Source organism: Bubalus kerabau, chromosome 19 (assembly GCF_029407905.1).
Source record: "Bubalus kerabau isolate K-KA32 ecotype Philippines breed swamp buffalo chromosome 19, PCC_UOA_SB_1v2, whole genome shotgun sequence".
Taxonomy (NCBI): Eukaryota; Metazoa; Chordata; class Mammalia; order Artiodactyla; family Bovidae; genus Bubalus; species Bubalus kerabau.
In genome coordinates, this window is record NC_073642.1 from 57,242,615 (window position 1) to 57,266,480 (window position 23,866).

Consider the following 23,866-nt stretch of genomic DNA (forward strand, 5'->3'; position numbering starts at 1 on the left):
AATACAGATCAGAGTCCAAAAACTTAGTAAAGCCAAAGAATGTAAAGCATTGATAATTTTTATATTGAGTACATAGTAGAATGGTAACATTTTAGATATATAGCTCTAAATAAAATATGTTCTAAAATTAATTTTACCTGTTTCTTTCTATTGTTTTAATGTGACTACTAGGACATTTAAAATTACATATGTGGCTCACATTTATAGCTCACAATATATTTCTACTGCTTGGCACTGTTGTATGGAGAATTCTTGCTTGGTGCTGGGATAAGGCAAGTCCAAGGAGCTTAAAATGAATCTGTTGCCCAGCTACCAGCCTCCTCCATCTGCCCCAGTAGGTGAGCATGGGCTGGAAAGCATCTTGAGCAGCCAATCTTGGGGAGACCCCACCCCCTTCACAGCCGGAGGTCACGACCCTTTGAGGCATGTAGCAGTCAGAAGATGCAGGTGGCCCCCGCCTGCGTCCATTCTCTAGGAAGTTGGTAGAGAAAGGCTGACCAGGCTGCTCTCCAGGGACCATGAGAAAACCGGCTCATGGACCATGACCTGGCCATCAGAGGTCCTGGTGGGGTCTGGAGCCTTCCTCAGAGGGGCTGCAGAGACCTGCCTGGGGAGGCAGGACCAGCTGCGTGTATCTGCAGAGGGCATTCCAGCAAGGAGAGTGACCTTGTCCTTTCTGAAGCCAAAGGATGGGGTTGTAGGGCAGGAAGGTACCAGCCCAGGCATCCTGCCCAGAGCCTGTCACACTGGGAGTCACCAGCACCCATTCATACCCTCACCCCTGCCACCTTCCCCAGGCAAAGACATCCAGGTGGCCCCCTGAGCCAGCCCCATCTCACACCTCCCCCAGCTGGGTCCCTCTAGCAGCCTCACCCTGGCAGCTCCGGTTGTCATCCAGCAGGATGTAGCCGGCTGGGCAGGAGCAGAAGTACGTGCCTGGCTGGTTCACACACTCGTGTTGGCAGAGGAACTCAGAGAAGCTGCATTCGTCCATATCTGGGGGAGACAAGTTACACACGCCATTTATAATCATAAACTACCTGGGCATGGGAACTTACTGCTATTCTAGCTTTATTTATCCCAGCCTGCACACTCTCCTTGGTCAGCAAGGAGATCAAATCAGTCAATCCTAAAGGAAATCAACCCTGAATATTCATTGGAAGGACTGATGATGAAGCTAAGGCTCCAATACTTTGGCCATCTGATGCAAAGAGCCGACTCATTGGAAAAGACCCTGATGCTGGGAAAGACTGAAGGCAGGAGGAGAAGAGGATGAGAGAGGATGAAATGGTTGGATGGCATCACAGACTCAATGGACATGAGTCTGAGCATGACGAAGAGAGACGGGGAAGGACAGCGAAAAGTCTGGTGTGCTGCAGTCCACGGGGTCGCAACGAGTCAGACATGACTAAGCAACAAACAATAGTAACCACACTCTCCTGACACATAGGATAGCTTCTCTGCCAAGAGGTTTCCAATTCATTTTTGAACACTTCTGGTGATGGGGAGCTCACTACCTACCAAGGAAGCCCATTTATAACTGGACAGCTCTAATTGGTAGAAAATTCTCTCCTTCATGAAGCTAAATTCTATCTCCCTCAAGCTTCCAACACCGTTTGCCTCTGGCTCAGCTACATCATCTACTCATCACTGTCTCATTTTGCCCTGTAGGTGAATCTACCCTCTACATCTGGAGGTGAGATTTGTTTGTCTGCTGGAGTTTTCTGGGTACAGAGCTCTTCCCCAGACCTAAAAAACACATTCACTGGACCTAGTCTTCTGAAAGGGCAACTTTACCAGTGCCTTGTTGTTATTTAGTCACTAAGTCATGTCTGACTCTTTGCAACCCCATGGACTGCAGCACGCCAGACTCCTCTGTCCATGGGATTCTCTAGGCAAGAATACTGGAGTGGGTTGCCATGCCCTCCTCCGGGGATTTTCCTGACCCAGGGATCAGACCCACGCCTCTTATGTCTCCTGCATTGGCAGACAGGTTCTTTACCACTAGCGCTTCCTGGGAAGCCCCAGTTACCAGTGCCAACTCCCCTCTAATCGCCCACAAGTTGAGAAACAATATTATTCCTAAAATCACAACTAAAAGGGACATCTCCAGAAGGCCAGGGGGGGTGAATTTTATTAAAACTTCATTGTATCCAAAAACCTCCCTGAGGGACTTCCCTGGTGGTCCAGTGGCTAAGACTCTGTCCTCCCAATGCAGGAGGCCCAGGTTCCATCCCTGGTCCAGGAACTAGATTTCACATGTTGCAACTAAAGATGTCACATGCTGCAATGAAGATCGAAGAGTCTGTGTGCTGCGACTAAGCCCTGGCATGGCCAAATAAATAAATAAATACTAAAAACTTCCTGGAAAGGGAAAACTCTGTGTGGCATGGGGTGGCCCGCCTGCCTCAGGTGGTCCTTGGGATGTAGGACCTGGTGCTGGGCCACTCTCCAGCCACAGAGGTGGGGACCTGAAGAGGGAGCCATTGAACTTGTAGACTGTGGCCAGGGATACAAAAGCAGGCGCTCCACAAAAGCCAACTCTTCATCACACACAGCGTTTGGCAAGAGAACCCCCATTTGAGCCTCACGCGATAAGCACGCCAAAGAAAACATGTTTTTCTTTCATTTGTTGTGTTCCCGAAAACTTGCTTTCACTGACTTCCCCATGTGACATGTCCTCGGATTGCTCTCTGGAATCACCCAGAGAGGGTGTCAGCGCATGGGAGGCTGCTCCTCCACTATGCGATAATTCCTGTGTTACATGCCTGCTGTCTCTCACATTTGAGAAGGAAAAACTCCTTTCCTTCTCTCCCAGGGGCCTCCAGGCGATGGGTTACGAGCCAGCAGAACTGAGATGCTGCTTTGAAAAGTTAAAGCACGCTTGGTGAGTCAGATCTGCTCTGTCCTGCCCACTCCCGCTCCCTGGGGAGCCTCGTAGAGTCTGGTCTTGGCCCCAGCCATCCTAACAGAGTGTCCTGTTTATTTCTGTTAAGCGTGTAGATTCCATTCATACCCTTAGTAGAAGGCAGTGGTAAAACCTGTCATTTCCTGAGAGCTCGCTGTGTACCAAGCCCTGGGTTACATGCGCTACACGCCTCATCTTATTCAATCCTCACCTCAGCCCTAGAAAGGGGTGCTATTACTAACCATACTTGACAGAGAGGAGATTGAGGCTCACAGAGATTAGGTAACTTTTTTTTTCTACTTTTTGGCCACGCCATGTGGCATGTGGGATCTTAATTCCCCAACAAGGGATCAAATCTGCCCCCTGCATTGGAAGCACAGAGTCTTAATCACTGGACCACCAGGGAAGCCCCAAGGTTAGGGACTTTGACTAAATTTACAGATAACGAGTAAGCAGTAAAGCTGGGATTTGAACCTGGCCAGCCAACCTCCGGATTCTATACTCATAAACACAATGCCATAATGTCTCTCTGAATACATCCTGCCTGAATTGGACTCCAAATCGGTGGATCTGGGGAGTCCTGGGCTTGGGAAGTTCCCTGGCTGGGGCGCGCCCCACTGCAGATGGAAAGAGAGCAACCACCTCCACCTAACAGACCCCTCTGCTTATGTTAGAGTCACAATCCCCAGACTTTACTAAGGACTGTGGCTCCATCCTCCATAAGCAGAAATGCAATGGACCTAGAGAAAAAAAGTTATGACAAACCTAGACTGCATATTTAAAAGCAGAGACATTATTTTGCCAACAAAGTTCCATCTAGTCAAAACTATGGTTTTTCCAGTAGTCGTATGGATGTGAGAGTTGGACTGTAAAGAAGGCTGAGCGCCAAAGAATTGATGCTTTTGAACTGTGGTGTTGGAGAAGATGCTTGAGAGTCCCTTGGACTGCAAGGAGCTCCAACCAGTCCATCCTAAAGGAAATCAGTCCTGAATATTCATTGGAAGGACTGATGCTGAAGCTGAAGCTCCAGTACTTTGGCCACCTGATGTGATGTGATGTGATGTGAAGACCCAACTCTTTGGAAAAAACCCTGATGCTGGGAAAGATTGAGGGCAGGAGAGGGGGACGACAGAGAATGAGATGGGTAGATGGCATTCAATCTTCACCTCAGCCCTAGAAAGAGGTGCTATTACTAACCATACTCAACAGAGGGGAGGGTGAGGCTCACAGAGGTTACCGATTCAATGGACATGAGTTTGAGCAAACTCTGGGAGATAGTGAAGGACAGGGAAGCCTGGTGTGCTAAGTCCATGGGTTTGCAGAGTCGGACACTACTGAGCAACTGAACAACAATAAGTAAGTGAAGTAAGTCAGAAAGAAATATCATATGTTAATGCATATATGTGGAATCTAGAAAAATGGTATAAATGATCTTATTTGGAGAGCAGAAATGGAGACACAGACATAGAGAACAAATGTATGGATACCAAGGGAGGAAGATAGGGATGGGAAGAATTGGGAGACTGGGATTAATGTATATACACTACTATGTATAAAATAAATAGCTTACGAGAACAGACTGCATAGCACAGGGAACTCTCCTCAGTGCTCTGTGGTGACCTAAAAGGAAAGGAAGTCCAAAAAAGAGGGGATATGTGTATACATACAGCTGGTTCACTTTGCCATATGGCAGAAATGAACACATTGTAAAGCAACTAGACTCCAATAAAAATTACTATTAAAGATTGAAGCAGGAATAAAAATGAAATACAGGCCAGTTTCTGGCAAGGAGCACAGTTTCAAGCATCCACATGAGACTCCATCATGGTTTCCTGGGTCAGCTCACTTAGCAAATCTCTAAGGGACATGGGGCTGCACGGAGGGGCCACAGCAGCTGGAACAACACAGCAAAGGTCACAGTTCCCGGCCGGGAAACAAGCAGCACAGAAAGGGAGTAAGTAGGAAGGGACAGACAACAAGCTCCCAGCAAACATCCCCGCAACTCCTGTCTGACTCTCTGCAACCCCATGGACTATAGCCCTCCAGGCTTCTCAGCAGAGGGGAGATTTGTCCTGTCCATGGGATTTTTCAGGTAAGAATGTTTGAGTGGGTTGCCATTTTCCTCCTCCAGGGGATCTTCCTGACCCAGGGATCAAAACTATGTCTCCCGTGTCTCGTGCATTGCAGGCAGATTCTTTACCTGCTGAGCCATCAGGGAAGCCCAGGCCCACAGTGGACAGGGGTTACCTAAAGATTTCAGAAAGTGTGCATCATTACGAATATGGGGAAAAAGATGACCATTTTGGTTAAAGCGAGTCAACTGAAAATCTTTGCCAAAACACCAAGGATGGCTTCTTGAAAAACCAAAAGTTTCTTACACTTAGGCTTAGAGAAAGTAAGTTAACACAAATGACACTGAGGTCCCCCAGCTCATTCACCTTTATGACTGCCCGTGAAGGTGTTTGTTGGTTGGTTTGTTTTTTAACAAATGAGGAAACTGAGGCTCAGGAAGTGACTTGGCCAGGGAAAGTACTGAACGGGAGAGCTAGAATTTGAAATTGGCTTCGTCTGACTCCACAGTCACTCTCTCACACCTTCTCTGCAGGTGGTCACATTTGTGGATGTGCAGACAATTCTCCAAAAATGAATGACCCCATTGCGTAATGCTAAACTTTTCACCTCTTAGTTCCTTAGCCCAGATTCCCCAAAGGAGCACTACAGGAGGTGGAGAGAGACGGGGATTGAAATCTAGGAAGAAAGTAGCTTTTTATGCCTGAGGGTATCTTACGACTATTTCTGGGACTGACATTTAATCGGCCTACGGCTCTCTGTAACTGCCTACTTGTGGCTCTATCTTTCCAGGCTCTGGGGAGAAGAGCTCGTTTGTTTCAGAGAATTCTGTCCCCAAAACACTCTAGTTCTATCTGAAGCTATCACACAAGTTCCATTCATGGCCTGGGTCAGTTCCTGTTACGATGAAATCCAGGATTAGGAAACTTTCTATTCTGGAGGACAAAAAGATTTTCACACTCTAGGATATGGCCCACTGGTTTTGAAAAATACAGTGAAGCATCATTAATTTGGACTGTGCTCCTTCACAATTGCTGATGATGCTAAAACTGAATAGAATGGAGTTTAAGTCAACATTTACCAAAAAACAGGAAAAGAAAGAAGAGAAGGAAAAATGAAGCAAAGAATGAACTATACATGGCCCTCTGCAGAATGCTACAGGAACAGATAGGAGTAAGAAGCTACTCCTATTCCCAAGGAGTTTACTGGAGTTTACAAGTTTCTAAGATAATTATATGAGTCCACAAGCTAGCATGAGCCAAGAGTCATAGCTTCCTGGGCTTGGAAAGAATTTACAAAAGGTCAACTGAGCCATCTGTGTTCTCACAATAAATTAAGATTTTATTCATTCAACATCCAATCATTCATTAGTTGATTTGAAAACTAGTTACTGCATGTTCATGATGTGCCAGGTCTGAAGTTAGGCACTGACTATAGAGATTTTAATAGTTTACATACATAATCTCATTCATTCAACACTCCCCCTCCCAACCCTACCCTGTGACACTTGCTTTTATTCCTGCTATCATTCTATTAGTACTATCTGCCCTATTCCCATGACTTGACTCAGTGCTGGGTGAAGACAGATAACTCAAACCAGCATGTAAAATTAGGCAATTCGTCTTCCTCTTCAACCCCATGTCAGATCCTAAAAGTTAGCTTCACTGATTTTTGCATTAAGGGTCAAATGACAAGGGATGTGCAGTTGCATGCCACCTTTGGGAAGTGACTCATCTGTTTTGTGTGGTTGTAACCCCGCTGCACTGGAAAATGTCCCAAACTGGAAATCTGTCTGGGAAACAAGAGGAAACACCTGTGAAGAAACCCCTGTCCCAGTGTCCCTAGGACAAGTGGAAGTCTCCAAAGCCAAGCTCATTACCACTGCAATGAACGCCATCATCCTCAAGTTCATATCCTGGGTCGCAGCGGCAGATGAAAGAGCCGTAGGTGTTGACACAGGTTTGTACACAGGGATTCTCAGTTGCACACTCATTCACGTCTGTGAAAAACAAAAGCATATCACTGACCATTCCCACAAGAGAACGTTTGTATTAACTCGGCAGAAGGATGCACCAGCAACAAAATCCACTACCACCAGGAAACCAGATCCACAGATACCAAGGATCTCCACTAAGACCTGTCAGATGGAGAGCTCAGACCCCAAGGGTTCACTGAAGAAGCATGGGCTCCATCCATACATCCCCTATGGGGCTGCAAGTTAGGAAGGGTGGAAATGGCATGTATACGTATCATATACGTGTGCAGACATGTACACATTTACACCTCCAAGGAAGTCCACTCTCCAAGGCTCGCCAACAGGAATTTCTAAGCTACATCTGCTCCTTCTCATCCCCAATTAGCTCTTACCTCACCCCCACTGACTTTGAAGTTTCAGATAAAGAGGTAAATAAGCATGATAATTTACAAAAAATAACTATTCACTATTGCTGTGGACTGAACTGTGTCCCCTCCAAAATTCATATGTTGAAACCCTCATCCCCACATGTGATGATATTTGGAGATGGGGCCTTTGGGAGGTAATTAAGGTTAAATGAACTCATAAAGGTGGGGCCCTTATGAAAAGAATCACTGGAGCTCTTGCTCTTGCTCTTTCTGTTGTGTGATGACAGGGGGAAAGTGGCCACCTACAAGCCAAGAAGCACCCAAGCAGCCAATCATGCTGGTAACTTCACCTTGGACTTTCAGCCTCCACAACTGGGAGAAAGTAAATTTATGTTGTCTAAGCCACCACGGTCTATGGTATAATATTTTATCATGGCAGCCTGAGCTGACTATGATAGATGGACTTAAATAATGTCACTGATTATTACAGAAGGATCTCGTACTCACCGAATCCTTACAGCCTGGGCTCAGGACCATCACCCCATGTTACAGGTTCAGTAGGTTAAGGAGAGAACCACAAAAGGGCACAAGGAAACTTTAAGGAGTGATGGGATATTCATTGGGCTTCCCAGGTGGCACCAATGGTAAAGAACTCACCTGCCAATGCAGGAGACATAAGAAATGAGGGTTTGATCCCAGCATCTGGAAGATCCCCTGGAGGAGGGCATGGTAACCCACTCCAGTATTTTCCCCTGGAGAAGCCCATGGACAGAGAAGCCTGACAGGCTACAGTCCATAGGGTTGCAAAAAGTCGGACACGACTGAAGCGACTTAGCACACACACGTGGGATATTCACTGCCTTGAGCTGGCGATGGTTTCGTGGGGATACATGTATGTCAAAGTGCATGAAATCGTGTGCCTTTAACAGTGCAGTTCATCTATGTCAATTATACATCAACAAAGATGTTTATCTTGGTTTTGAAGTTGAGAGATGTGCCCAAGTCCCCAGGCTAGCAAGGGCACAGTTGAAAATGGGACATGAGTCAAGGGTCTTTCCACAATATACAGGATTCATTCTGCAGAGCTCAGAGAAGGGGAGGCAAGGAGGGAGCCATTGGTACAATGGCATTGGCTGACCCATTTTAAACTCCTCTCCCTGATACTCCATATGACAATGACCGAAGTGCCAGCTGAGAAAATTTCTATCCCTTTCAAAGTCCAGGTAAACCTCTTCAGACTCTTAATAGAGATTTGAATGCTTTCAGAATTAAAAGAGAAGTGGCTTGAGAAGTTTTCCTTACTGAAGAGGGCAAGCCCATATCCACATAGCTCCCACATCCTGGCATCTTTGAAACTTTCAGAGCGGAAAAAAAAAAAAAAAAAAAAAAGATGGCCATGCAGGGCGAGTCCAGGGAGATGCCAGTCTCCACCGGTGCAAAGGAAGTCTAGAGGCTGTCCACCCAGGAGGCCAGGAAAATGTTGTGATGCCAGGCTGTCCAGGCAGGACTGCACCAAGGAGAAGGAGGGCTCGAGTCCTCAGCTTCCAGCCAGAAGCTGGCTGTGCAAGGAGAGCAAGCTCAAGACCTGCCCTCTTACAGCTTCAGCTACTTGCACTTCTGCCCCTAGGACCCTGGTGGCCCTCTCTGGCCGGCCCTGCCCTCCACACATACCCAAGGGCCCTTCTGAATCCTGTGAGAGCAGACCCGCTGCCCACTCCAACCTGCTGGACAGGACGACTGGACTCTTGGGCCTTACGCTCCTTTCTGCCACCACCTAACTGTGTGACTCTGGCCACGTTGCTTAACCTCTTTGAAGCCTGATTTCCTCATCTGCCCTGCCTACCTCACAAGGCTATTGTTGGGGCTCAGTGAAATGAACAAATGGGACAATCCTCTGACGAGGGCAAAGCCCTCTACCTTGCTTGAGGTGTTAGGAATACAAAAGCTCGCTGGAGTTTGTCACATCCTGTGTCACCGTGGGCCCTGCTGATGCAATATCCCAGTGGCTGAGTGCCTGCATCCAGGCCTGGGTGCTGTGTCTGTTGCTTTCTCACACTGCCAGGTATGTTAACTGCTCCTTGTCAGAGGATGCTCTCCATGGGACACAAGGGCCTTTGGGCTTCTCTGTGCATGGCTGTGCCTTAGGAGGGGCTGGCATCTCAAACCTCCAGCCCTGGCATGGAGAAGCCTGCATCTGCGCTAAGCCACTTATCACAGCAGCAAAGGAGCCAGGCGCCTGCTCCCCTGCCCAATCAGCTCCCTCAACCTCCTAGGCCAGCCTCTGCTCTCAGAAGAAAATGACCTCTCCTGGAGAGAGGAACACAGTCGAGACTTCTTGGAACAATCAGCAGAACCAGCTTTGGAAGAGAGACTGACAAAGAATCCAGGATCCAGCTCTTTAACGCTGATGCCTTCCTGTTTACTCAATGATTTAGATACGATTAAACTAATGGAGACATAATATCCTCCAACTAGCTGGCCAGGAGCCTGCCAGCCAGACCTCGAGTGCTGTGACAAGGAAATGGATCCTGCAAAAGCTGGTGGCAGGCTCCAAACAAAGACCTCATTCTGAGTCTCTGGCGCTGTCTCCACCCTGGATGGGGCAGCTGCCAGGGACTGGAGGCCCCGGGCTGGGGGCTGCGGGTGGGGAGCTGGGGGCCAGGCAGGACTTGCGCTAATTCTTTGGGTCTTAAGTCCCCTGTTCAGTTCCTGAGCAGAAGATACCTTCAGCTGGAAACTGCCATAAGCCTGGAACTTGTTTTTCTTACTTATCAGTATGTGACGCGATCATGTGAAAGTCAGAAAATGCCTTTGTTTCATTCTGTTACTGCGGGGAATGTCGGGTTGTAAGGGAAGTTACCACCATCACCATCCTATTACTCTTTAAAATAATAGGCCCTCCTAGCATGGACAAGGGAAAGCTATAATGACAGGCATTGAAGTTGCCTGTGGGGCTTCCCCTGGTGACCCCGGGGTAAAGAATCTGCCTGCCAATGCAGGAGACAAGGGTTCCATCTCTGATCCAGGAAGATCTCTCATGGCACTAAGCAACTCATCCCGTGTGCCACAACTCCTGAAACCCCCAAGCCCTAGAGCACGCCCTCTGCAACAAGAGAAGCCACCACGATGAGAAGTGCATGTACCACAGCTAGAGAGTAGCTCCTGCTTGCTGCAACTAGAGAAAGCCTGTGCAGCAACGAAGACCCTGCACAGCCAAAAGTAAAATAAATGAAGAAAATTATTATTTTTTAAAAGTTGCCTGTGAAACCCTTGCATAAAGTGTATGTGAATACCTCGCAATTCATCAGGAATCAGGAGCCCTCTCTCTTTATCCCTCTTCGGGCCTTGGGAGTTGAAGTCAGTCAGGCTAAGAGGACATGTGAGAAAGCTTCTGACTGATCAAAAATGTTGGCAAGGCTACTTGTGGACAGCGGATACACAGAGAGAAGCAAATCCATGAAATCGTAAGCTCCCAGCTGGTGGATGATGTGGTTCTAATCTCAGTAAATGCGCAGAGTACATCCTGACATGTTTCACATAAGCTCAGTTAGGATCTCAGGTTTCTGTAAGCAACGGCATGAGTGGGCAGTGAGTAGAAATACACTTTAACAACGGCGTTTCCCACCGACATAAGCTGTCAGACTCTGAAGAAGACAGCATCTAGGGTTTCACACTGTGTTCAAGTTATCATTCACATCACATACCTTGGCAAGACCTTCCATCCTCGTTGAGGGTAAAACCAGGGTTGCATGTACAGGAATAAGATCCGGGAACATTCGCACACAGCTGCTGGCAGTAGCCATAACGACATTCATCAATGTCTGGAAACAGAATTGCAAGCAAGGTAAGATATTTCTTCTCTATCACCGATGCCACCCCCAGCATCACTACTGCCCGTTTCTTCTGGAACAGGATCCATAAAGGGAAGCGAAGGGGAGCTAACGCAAAGACAGCACAGACTAAGCCTCAGGGAGGGAAACAACCCTCTGGATTCCAGGCTCAATCTCCCCACCATCCTCCCTGACCTGTCTCAGTCTTGTGAACACCTGAACCTATCTTGAAAGTTGCAGAAAAAAATTTTTTGCTTAGAGAGGAACGTTGGTCCAGGTGACCTCTAGGATTTCATCCAAATCTAAGACTTAACACTAAGATGGATCCAACCCTGACAGTCGCTCTAAGATTCTACAGAAGCATGTCACTGCCCTGGGAACGGACAAGTTAAAGTGTAAAAGGATTCCATAGTCTGGTTCCTGTAGGCTCTTTGCCAGCTCCCCTAATAATGAATATGGGGACCTTCCTGGTGATTCAGTGGTTAAGAATCTACCTGGTAATGCGGGGGACATGAGTTCAATCCCTGATCAGGGAACTAAGATCCCAAACATCATAGGGCAATTCAATGCTCGCACCACAACTAGAGAAGCCGCCACTCGCCACAACCAGGCCTGTCTGCTTCAACGAAAGACCCCGCATGATGCAACTAAGACCTGACACAGCCAAATAAATAATCATTTCTCTAAAAATAATAATAAATAATGAATATGTCTGGCTGTTGGGAACAAGACTGAGTACCGGCTAGGCCAAGCTGGGGAGCACTGCAGTCTGGAGACCTGTGAACCCAGGAGCACAAGAATGCTGGAGTTCGCCTTGAATCTCCTCCTTGTAGCACAGCAGCCATAAAACTCTGGATAAATACACCTTTTTCAAACTACAACCAGCCTTTCTTGAGCAAGCAGCTATGTGGGTGAATGGTTCCTTTTAGCAGAGCCAGGCTGACATGTGCCAGTCTGTGGGGAGTCTGAGGTTATAGGAAAGCACTTCCCAACACCCCAGGCTGATGGGCTAGAGAAACCACTCCTGCAAGATAGGATGTTTTGAATGAAGCCTCCAGGTGGGGACTAAGCTCTCACTTGACTTATAGCTATAATGGGTCCCTATTTCATGCTCAACTCCTCCTAAACGCTCCCCCTATGGTATCCCAGTTCCTTTGGAACCAGGATCCACTCAGGGTTTTGAAGACCAGCTTAGAACTTTTCTCTGTGCCTGGCTTCTACCACCTACTGCCAGAAAGCAGTAGTTCCTCATTGGAAGGACTGATGCTGAAGCTCCAGTACTTTGTTGCTGATGAGAAGAGCTGACTCATTGGAAAAGACTCTGACGCTGGGAAAGATTGAGGGCAGGAAGAGAAGGGGGTGACAGAGGATGAAATGGTTGGATGGCATCACTGACTCAATTGATATAAGTTTGAGCAAACTCCAGGAGAGAGTAAAGGACAGGAAAGCCTGGTGAGCTGCAATCCATAGGGTCACAAAGAATTGGACAAGACTGAATGACTGAACAACTGCCAGAAGGGACCCCACCTCCACATTACTCATTGTTCAGCCCACCTCAGAAGCTGTGCCCTGCCCTTGTCAGTCTGTTTTATCTCTGAATGGCAGCTACTTTTAACCTGGCTCACCCCACCGCCCACTGAGTGGTATGCAGCTCCCACATGGAAAGCACACTGACTTGTGCAGTTGCTGGTCCTGACTCTTATGTGGGTGCAGTTGGGTGCATCCCCAAGCCCAGAGAGGCAGAGGGGGAAAACAGGGCATCTTCTGCCTTAGGGGTGGCTTGGAGGAAAGGCAATCTCCTGGCCATTCTTTTTCTGCAAAGGCAATACCTCCAAAGTCATGCAGAAAGGGTGGTGGATGGCTATGGAACTTGCACCTTGAAAGCAAAAGAAGAGTTTGGCCAGGAGAAGGCACAAGTTTAGCCATATTGGGGAAAGTGAAAGTGAAGTCGCCCAGTCGTGTCCGACTCTTTGCGACCTGTGGACTGTAGCCCACCAAACTCCTCTGTCCATGGGATTCTCCAGGCAAGAATACTGGAGTGGGTTACCATTTCCTTCTCCATTTCCTTTCTTCTTGGGGAAAGGTCCTCACTTTGGATGTCAATTGTAAGCAGACTGTGCGTGCAGCACCAATTAGGCCTCTAGGAGCATCCTTCCTGAAGCTTCATGCTCTGTGAATAAGAACAACCCTCCTGGGGGAGGAATGTCCCAGTTACTGTCCCTACTCAGACGGGGAGGGGTTTCCTGGCCCCAACTGCTGCTACTGCTAAGTCACTTCAGTCGTGTCCGACTCTGTGTGACCCCATAGACGGCAGCCCACCAGGCTCCCCCGTCCCTGGGATTCTCCAGGCAAAAACACTGGAGTGGGTTGCCATTTCCTTCTCCATTTCCTTTCTTCTTGGGGAAAGGTCCTCACTTTGGATGTCAATTGTAAGCAGACTGTGCGTGCAGCACCAATTAGGCCTCTAGGAGCAACCTTCCTAAAGCTTCATGCTCTGTGAATAAGAACAACCCTCCTGGGGGAAGAATGCCCCAGTTACTGTCCCTACTCAGACGGGGAGGGGTTTCCTGGCCCCAACTGCTGCTACTGCTAAGTCACTTCAGTCGTGTCTGACTCTGTGTGACCCCATAGACGGCAGCCCACCAGGCTCCCCCGTCCCTGGGATTCTCCAGGCAAGAACACTGGAGTGGGTTGCCATCTCCTTCTGGTCTCTGCAATCCGGCCTGTGCGTCCCAGTCACCTGGTCTTCTCTAGCACCCCCTGGTGGTGGAAAAAAATGGACTGAAAAATAGGACACAGATTTTAGACCCAATAGCATATTCAACAGAGAAGGCAATGGCACCCCACTCCAGTACTTTTGCCTAGACAATCCCATGGACGGAGGAGCCTGGTAGGCTGCAGTCCACGGGGTCGCTAAGAGTCAGACATGACTGACAGACTTCACTTTCACTTTTCACTTTCATGCATTGGAGAAGGAAATGGCAACCCACTCCAGTGTTCTTGCCTGGGGAATCCCAGGGATGGGGAAGCCTGGTAGGCTGCCGTCTATGGGGTCACACAGAGTCGGACACGACGGAAGCGACTTAGCAGCAGCAGCAGATTCAAAAGCAGAGACATTACTTTGCCAACAAAGGTCTGTCTAGTCAAGGCTATGGTTTTTCCTGTGGTCATGTATGGATGTGAGAGTTGCACTGTGAAGAAGGCTGAGCACCGAAGATTTGATGCTTTTGAACTGTGGTGCTGGAGAAGACTCTTGAGAGTCCCTTGGACTGCAAGGAGATCCAACCAGTCCATTCTGAAGGAGATCAGCCCTGGGATTTCTTTGGAAGGAATGATGCTAAAGCTGAAACTCCAGTACTTTGGCCACCTCATGTGAAGAGTTGACTCATTGGAAAAGACTCTGATGCTGGGAGGGATTGGGGGCAGGAGGAGAAGGGGACGACAGAGGATGAGATGGCTGGATGGCATCACTGACTTGATGGACGTGAGTCTCAGTGAACTCCGGGAGTTGGTGATGGACAGGGAGGCCTGGCGTGCTGCGATTCATGGGGTCACAAAGAGTCAGACACGACTGAGTGACTGAACTGAACTGAACTGAACTCTTTGTCCAACATGTTCCTCCTCTATGCGTCTCAGTTTCCAACTCTATAAAAGGTGGATGACATAATATATAACATCCCTTCCAGCTCTGAAATGCTACATATTGAGTTCCCATACAAATAACTCACACTGATCTGCTTATGTTCAAATCAGTGGCCTCAGATTTTCCATAATAGCTGAGGTTGGTTAAAATGCAAAGCAATCATCATATTCACACATGCCCATGTGCAGCCAACTCTTCGGGGCCTGGAAAGGAGAACCAAGTGAGGTCCAGGCTGGCTTGTCAGGCCCCTTTGGGCAGGGCTCTAGAGGAGACCTCAACACAGTTTCAATCAAGAGAAAACGGGAAAAAAGAATCTTTTTGTCTGTTTGTTTCCATGATGTTGTTTGGATTTATTTCTTAGCACCTCCAGGACTGACTTTCAGGCAACAGCAGTGTCTTGAGACTTTAAACTAGAAGGGCTTTTCCAAGAAACAGCAAAGAAATCACACCCTAGAAAGAGAAATTGCAGTGACAACTAGAGATTGTTATGAATGCGTGCACTTGGCTAAACCAAAGACTAGAGGGGAAGAAAGAAAAATAGCCCTCCAGTAAAAATAAACAGAAGGATCATATAGCTGATGCCAACTGCAAGGGAGAAAATTCTCAATAGGTGCTGACTGACTTCTTAAAAAAGACCAGAGCTAGACGGGTGGGCATGGGGTGGGGGATATGGTGGGGTATTGGAAGGAGATGATGTTAGATCTGAATCCCCTGATTTACATTTGAAACCTGGGACATTTCTGTGACAAAGCAAGCACCCCCTTGTATCGGTAGGATTTCTAATTAGGGACAGAATAACCCTCACCTCTACCACTTCCTGCCTCTGTTATAAATTTCCAAAGGCAGAAAAAAAGGTCTAGGTAAGACCAAATATGAACCTTTAAAAATTACATTAAAAAATTCTGATGATGGAGAGGCAGGGACGAAGGCCTGAAAAGCACCTTCCTATCCTGGCAGAGTCTTTATTAGACTCTATATAAACAGGGCAGCCAAAGGGAGGAAGACTGCAAGGCTCAGGGCCTGAAAAGCAGGGTAAGCAGCTGCAGCCATGATGGATCGATCCCAACTGTCAACAGCAGGGAGCCAGGCTGCCGCAAGCTTGGATTTACCACAAGTCTGCATTTGGGACTGGACAAAAACATGTTTTGGTGGTTCAGTGGTAAAGAATCTACCTGCAATGCAGGAGATGCAGATCCGATCTGTGGGTTGGGAAGATCCCCTGGAGAAGGAAATGGCAACCCACTCCAATATTCTTGCCTGGGAAATCCCATGAACAGAGGAACCTGGAAGGCCACAGTCCATTGGGTTGCAAGAGATACACCTTAGTGAGTAAACCACCACCGTTATCATAATAAAAATAAGAGAAAGTGAAAGTGGCTCAGTCATGTCCGACTCTTTGCGACCCCATGGACTATACAGTCCATGGAATTCTCCAGGCCAGAATACTGGAGTGGGTAGCCTTTCCCTTCTCTAGGGGATCTTCCCAACCCAGGGATCTAACCCAGGTCTCCTGCATTGCAGGCAGATTTTTTACCAGCTTAGCCATGAGGGAATACTGGATTGGGTAGATCCAAGAATACTGGAGTGGGTAGCCTATCCCTTCTCCAGTGGATCTTCCTGACCCAGGAATCAAACCGGAGTCTCCTGCATTGTAGGCAGATTCTTTACCAACTGAGCAATCAGAGAAGCCCAAAAATAAGAAAGTGGGGGAAAATATCCCTGGTGATGACATGCCGTGATGCGGTGATGGTGACAAGTGATCTTAAAGGGTGGTGCTCCATGTCAGCTCAACGGTCTTCTGCCACCCCCAACCCCAAAGAAAAGCCCATTGCCCTTAGGCCACCCAGCCATGACCACAATTCACAATACCCCCAGGCAATCATTCACTTTCAAGAGCTTCTGTATTACCTAAGCACTGGCCTTCGAGTAGCCAGTAGCCATCCGTGCAGGAACAGGTGTAGCCTCCTTCGGTGTTGATGCAAATCTGGGTAGGGTTACACTGGTGGGAATCCGTTGCACACTCATCCACATCTGTAACACAGACATATTCCAAAGAACGTCACCTACATCTGTTTAGAGCCCTTGGAGCCACCAGACGTGCTAACTGCTTGCTTGTCTGGCTGGGAGGCAGTTGATTATGTCCCTGGATTACATCACCTCCCTGACAGGTACCACTAGGAGACCCTGGCTTTTCTGGAGGGGGCAGAGCTAATCTGCTCCCTGGAAAATCTACCAGGGAAATGGCCAAAAAGAAAACACACATCCTTAAGCATGTTCTGCCATCCTGTCCAACATTCTCTGAAAGCAAGTTCACCTTGATGACAACCATTACTTGAATTAGGAATGTATTTTGTATTAGGCTCATCCATTCACATATAAACAGGTCTGCTGTGTACCTTCTGGGTGCACAGAGCCATGATAAACACCTCTGAGAACAATAACGGAAGGAAGAGAAACATCCTTCATTAGTGGAAGCTTGCGAGTCACTTGACTGCATCCACATATGAAAATCTTTTAATTTGGGGCCCCTGCATCTTCAGGAAGATTCTAGGAGCCCTCCAGCCTTCCCTCCTCCACTCCAGAGCTCTGGGGCTCACCTCCTGCTGCCCTCTGCTCAGATTGGTTTCTCCATGCTGTCGTTACACATGCCCATCTGTCTGCTGCTGGGCAGGTACTTGTGCCAAGTCAGTCCCTTCTCCTTCAGTGGGACCGTCGAAGCGCAGAGACCAAGCTGTATTATGGCCACGTTTCTCATGTGGTGTACACAGTACTCAAAACTGTTTCAGCTGAAACGAATCCTAGTTTCTTTTCTCCCCACACTGCACCTTAGGGAGTCCTGTAACAGGTGCTCCTGACACCACGCCCTCACTTTGACCAAACTCCGCAGGGATTCACCCAGCACGCTTAATTCATCCGGCCTGGCCCTGCCTCTCCCCTTCACTCCCACCCTCACCTGCCTGCATCCTTAGCAGGGCTCTGGCCTTTTGCCCTCTCATCAGGGTTTGCTCATCTACACCCTAACCCTCCAGAATGGACCATCGCACCATCAGAAATATCAAGTTGACAAAAAGTTTGTTAGGGTTTTGCCATAACAGCTTCTGAAAAACCCAAACAAACATTTTGGCCAACCCAGTAGCATTAAAAGCTGCACTTCAGGGAGACTGAGCCGTGCACCTGGCTCCTCATTTTCCTCTCACAGTCGCCCCATGCAGTGGGCTCGTGATTCCCATTTTACAGATGGGAAAATGGTGCCGAACATGCTATAGCACCGAGGTCTGTGCAGGGATGACAGGGCTCATGCTGCCGGGCCCTGGCAGCTCAAGCAGAGGAGAGAGGGTTGAGCTTTTGCTGCCTTTTCCTGCCCCACCTGGGAAACTGTCTGCCTCTTAATATTGTAGATGGCAGACTGGGGGCGGGGGGAGGGGGCGGTGGTGCAGCGTTGGGGGGCCCCGAGGATTCCAAAGCATTAGCTCCATAGGTAGCACAGGGGTGCACTCAGGAAGCCAGCACAACTGATCCAGTGAAACAAACATTCAGCCAGGTAAGTGATGGTCTCCTGGGTCCAAGGACACCACCCACCACAATCCACCACCATGTGCCTCATCAGTCAACACCAAGGACGCTGGTCAGTTCCCACCCCAGCCCCAGTGACCAGAGTCTGGACATCACAAGGAACCAGGCTCCAGCCTTCTCAACATGGACAGCCTCCAAGAACCTATTTCCAGGGTGGCAGCCACCTCTGCTGCACCCCAACGATGTACAGCCTTGATGGCAAAGACCCAGGGCCGTTCTCAGCTGCAAGAGCTCCTGCGTTTGCCCCAGGCATCACCTCCAGCCCCAGCTCTGCCCACCCAGCAAAGCCTCCCAGGGGATCCCGCAAATAAGCTTGGCCAACAGCCAGCCGCTCCTGCTCAAATCCGTATCGAAGCCTAGGATAATAAATAACGCCACTATCGGCCAGCACATATTTACATTTTTCCGGCGGGAAGTGATGGATGACAATTGTACCCTGGGAACAACTCTGCCTTAGGAATGTGTGCTCTTTATCCTGCTTCAAGGGGAACGGAGGGTGAAGGAGCAGCAGAGCAGTCAGAGAGCCCTGGTGACAGCAAGTTCCCTTGCTCTGTGCTGTGTAACCTGCATGGAGACGACGTGCCCCCAGTAGCCTGATAGAGAGCCACCAAACTGGGAGAGGCCCAGACTGGGCTCAGAGGAGCATGGGAGGCCTCAATGTGTAGGCAGGTACAAACTATTCAAATCATCCAGAAACAAAATCTCTAAGGTTCATTTTTTTTAAATCCACCATTTTTATTCAGTTAAAGAATTAACTCAGTTATACTGCATATCTGTTGATGGACATTCAAAAAACTACTTGAATTGACTGATTGGATGACTTGAACGGGTTGAATTCATTGTCAATTGATTGACGTTGAACGGATGGTCAATCTAAATATGTTCTGAGAACTCAGTAAGTCTGGGAGTCTCTGGGGGAAGTATGTCCCATATTTATATCCTCAAAATATACCTGGTTTTAACTTGATTTAACATGCATGTGTTAAATCATGTCTGATCCTTTGTGACCCCATGGATTGTAGCCCACCAGGCTCCTCTTGTCCATTGGTTTTTCAGGCAAGAATACTGCAGTGGGTTGCCATTTCCTCCTCCAAGGGATCTTCCTCCTCCAAGGAATCTTCCCACAGGATGGAACCCATGTCTCCTCCTTGCGTCTCCTGCATTGGCAGGCGGGTTCTTTAACACTTAAGCCAGCTGGGAAGTCCCCACCTTGGGTCTATAGTAAATCATCAATGAATGAATGAATGAACACATGGGCAACACACATTAAGGCCTTTCAGTCCCCAGACAAGTTTTTCCAGCCAACTTGCTGACAAGTGTGTAGACTTTAAAAACAACCACCTCCACCGAAAACCCCCATCAGCTTGCACACCTGAGGGGCTGAAACTGAGAACGTTCACGCCTTGGGTTCCGCACGAGGTGAAAAGACTCATCACACATTCCAGCTCACAGCTGAATTGCTTACATTAAATACCTTTGACTTAAATAACAGAAGGGAAAAAATATGTCAAACCACTCCCAAGGACATTCTTTGGCAAACATTCTTTTCTGCACCAGTGGAAAAGTACAAGTTAGGGCAACCTAAGTAAGTACCATTATCCTCAGATGCAAATTGTGCTGGTTACTTTTTTCCTTTTCTGTGTAATGTTTAGGAAACGTCCCTTAAGAGAAGAGGATGCTGGGTTCATTCAATCATTCATGCCCTCGCTCATCTATTAATTCTTTCTGTTCTACTGTGGCTGCGAGTGCGTGTGTGTGTGTGTGTCTCCTCCCAAATCTCCAGGCTGCTGAGAGAGCCAGTGGGGAGCACAGTCCCTCCAACCACGTGACTCCCACAGTGTCTCTCCTGGGGCTGTAGCCCCGGGCAGCTGCCTGGGCCCTTCGAGGACTCTAGCACAGCAGCTGTGGCTCGTCTCTCCTCCGCTGGGACGACATCTACCCGCTGTCGTCCAGCACCCCGATGACTGGAGGACAGAGCTCCCTGACACCTCCAGAACCAGATCACAGCCCAGCACTGCACCTGTCCAGGAAGAAATCATTCTCCGTGTTGAACAACACATCCCTGCTGCCCGATGCAGCTCTGAGCTGTTGCCCTTTCCTGCAGACCTCCCCAGGGTGGCCGTCAATTACAACATTCTCGGGACTTCCCTAGTGGTCCAGTGGCTAAGACTCTGCACTCCCAATATAGGGGGCCCTGGTTTGATCCCTAGCCAGGAAACTAGATCCCGCATGCTGCAGCTAAGAATCCACATGCCATGACTAAAAGATCTCACATGTGGCAACTAAAAAGAAAATCTTATGCCTCAGCAAAGACTGAAGATCCTGTGTGTTGCAACTAAGACCTGGCACCCAATAAATAATAAAATAAATAAATACACGTGCATGCATATTAAGTCACTTCGGTCGTGTCTGACTCTCTGCGACCCTATGGTCCATAGCCGCACCTGCCAGGCTCCTCTGTCCATGGGACTCTAAAGGCAGCGACACTGGAGTGGGTTGCCATGCCCTCCTCCAGGGGATCTTCCCGACCCAGGATTCGAGCCCGTGTCACTTACACCTCCTGCACCGGCAGACAGGTTCTTTACCACTAGTAGCATCTGCTGCCGCCTAGGAAGCCCCAAAATAAATGCATATAAAAATGATTTTTAAAGTACAGCAATCTCAAACGACAACTGCTCACTTAGAAAAGTTCTCAAAGCAGTCAACCTCATCTCCTTGACCCGCTTCCAGGAGGCAGAAGCGGGCTCCCGGCCTTGGTACAGCGGCCCACATGTCAGACATACTCATTCAGAAGGTCATATCCATAGCTGTCCCATGTCCCCAGCTGGTGCACTAAGGCAGCAAGATCTCACAGGGGCACCAGGTGGAGAAACTGGCCTCAAGACATCAGGATACAACTGCCCAACAAACCAGGACAACAAAAGGAACAGAATCTTCCAGGCTGAGACCTTAATAAACATTTCTCTGAACAGAACATACAAGTAGCCATTAGGCACATGAAGAGATGCTCAACATCACAATTATTAGAGAAATGAAAATTAAAACTGCAATGAGGTACCACCTCATACCAATCAGAATGGCCATCATTAAAAAGTCTACAAATAAATGCTGGAGAGGGTGTGGAGAAAAAGGGACCCTCCTACATTGCTGGTGGGAATGTAAGTTGGTGAAGCCATTATGGAAAATAGTATGGATTTCCTCAGAAAATTAAAAATAGGATTACCATATAATCCAGCAATCTCACTCCTGAGCATATACCTGGACAAAACTGTAATGTGAAAAGATCATGCACCCCTAGTTCATAGCAGCACTATTCACAATAGCCAAGACATGGAAACAGTGTAAATGTCCACCGACAGACAAACAGATAAAGATGTGATGCATATATACAATGGAATACCACTTGGCCATAAAAAGAATGAAGTAATGCCATTTGCAGTAACATGGATGGACCTAGAGATTATCATATTTAATACTAAGCAAAGTAAGTTCAGAAAGAGAAAGACAAATACCATATGATATCACTTACGTGTGGACTCTAAAGTATGACACAAATGATCTTATCTATGAAATAGAAAGAAAATCAAGGACATAGAGAACAGAATGGTGGTTGCCAAGGGGGATGGGAAATGGGGGAAGGATGGAGGGGCATGTTGGGGTTAGCAGGTGTAAACTATTATATACAGAATGGATGAACAACAAGCTTCTACTCTACAGCACAGGGAACTATGCTCAATATCCCATGATGAACCATAATAGAAGAGAACATGAATAAAGAATGTCTATATGTGCATACGTCCGAGGTCAGGGGCAGCAGCCGAGAGTACCAGACTGTGACGGCGCAGGAACTGCCGAGAGGAGCTACCCGCGTCCGAGGTCAGGGGGGCAGCGGCCGAGAGGGGATACCCAGCGTCCAAGGTCAGGGGCAGCCACGAGAGGAGTTACCCCACGTCCGAGGTCAGGGGCAGCCACGAGAGGAGTTACCCCGCGTCTGAGGTCAGGGGCGGCCACCGGGAGGAGATACCCCACGCCCCAAGCCCGAGGCCAGGGGTGACAGGCGGGAGGAGATACCCCACGCCTGAGGCCAGGGGCGGTGGCCGGGAGGACCAACCCCACATCCAAGGAGCCGTGGCTGCGCAGGCACAGGAGGGCCTAGAGGAGCTATCCCACATTGAAGGTCAGGAAGGGCGGCGGTGAGGAGATACCCCTGTCCAAGGTAAGGAGCAATGGCTGTGCTTTGCTGGAGCAACGGTGAAGAGATACCCCACGCCCCAGGTAAGAGAAACCCAAGTAAGATGGTAGGTGTTGTAAGAGGGCATCAGAGGGCAGACACACTGAAACCATACTCACAGAAAACTAGTCAATCTAATCACACTAGGACCACAGCCTTGTCTAACTCAATGAAGCTAAGCCATGCCCGTGGGGCAACCCAAGACGGGAGGGTCATGGTGGAGAGATCTGACAGAATGTGGTCCACTGGAGAAGGGAATGGCAAACCACTTCAGTATTCTTGCCTTGAGAACCCCATGAACAGTATGAAAAGGCAAAATGATAGCTTACTGAAAGAGAAACTCCCCAGGTCAGTAGGTGCCCAATATGCTACTGGAGATCAATGGAGAAATAACTCCAGAAAGAATGAAGGGATGGAGCCAAAGCAAAAAGACTACCCAGCTGTGGATGTGACTGGTGGTAGAAGCAAGGTCCGATGCTGTAAAGAGCAATATTGCATAGGAACCTGGAATGTCAGGTCCATGAATCAAGGCAAATTGGAAGTGGTCAAACAAGAGATGGCAAGAGTGAATGTCGACATTCTAGGAATCAGCGAACTAAGATGGACTGGAATGGCTGAATTTAACTCAGATGACCATTATATCTACTACTGTGGGCAGGAATCCCTCAGAAGAAATGGAGTTGCCATCATGGTCAACAAAAGAGTCCAAAATGCAGTACTTGGATGCAATCTCAAAAACGACAGAACAATCTCTGTTCGTTTCCAAGGCAAACCATTCAGTATCACGGCAATCCAAGTCTATGCCCCAACCAGTAACGCTGAAGAAGCTGAAGTTGAACGGTTCTATGAAGTCCTACAAGACCTTTTAGAACTAACACCCCAAAAAGATGTCCTTTTCATTATAGGGAACTGGAATGCAAAAGTAGGAAGTCAAGAAACACCTGGAGTAACAGGCAAATTTGGCCTTGGAATACAGAATGAAGCAGGGCAAAGACTAATAGAGTTTTGCCAAGAAAATGCACTGGTCATAACAAACACCCTCTTCCAACAACACAAGAGAAGACTCTACACATGGACATCACCAGATGGTCAACACCAAAATCAGATTAATTATATTCTTTGCAGCCAAAGATGGAGAAGCTCTATATAGTCAGAAAAAACAAGACCAGGAGCTGACTGTGGCTCAGACCATGAACTCCTTATTGCCAAATTCAGACTGAAATTGAAGAAAGTAGGGAAAACCACTAGACCATTCAGGTATGACCTAA

General features: G+C 48.1%; 1 protein-coding gene across 4 annotated transcripts in view; it reads right to left on the reverse strand.

Moving 5' to 3' along the window:
• Nucleotides 1-23,866, reverse strand: part of FBLN5 (fibulin 5) — a 93,886-nt gene that overhangs the window by 14,831 nt on the left and 55,189 nt on the right. For all 4 annotated transcript variants that reach the window (XM_055555381.1, XM_055555380.1, XM_055555382.1 and 1 more), the window contains 4 exons: nucleotides 16,703-16,825; nucleotides 11,026-11,142; nucleotides 6,858-6,977; nucleotides 874-996 (listed from right to left, as the gene is read on the reverse strand). In XM_055555381.1, the coding sequence (XP_055411356.1) occupies nucleotides 874-996; nucleotides 6,858-6,977; nucleotides 11,026-11,142; nucleotides 16,703-16,825 (483 nt within the window). The remainder of the gene's footprint in view (nucleotides 1-873; nucleotides 997-6,857; nucleotides 6,978-11,025; nucleotides 11,143-16,702; nucleotides 16,826-23,866) is intronic.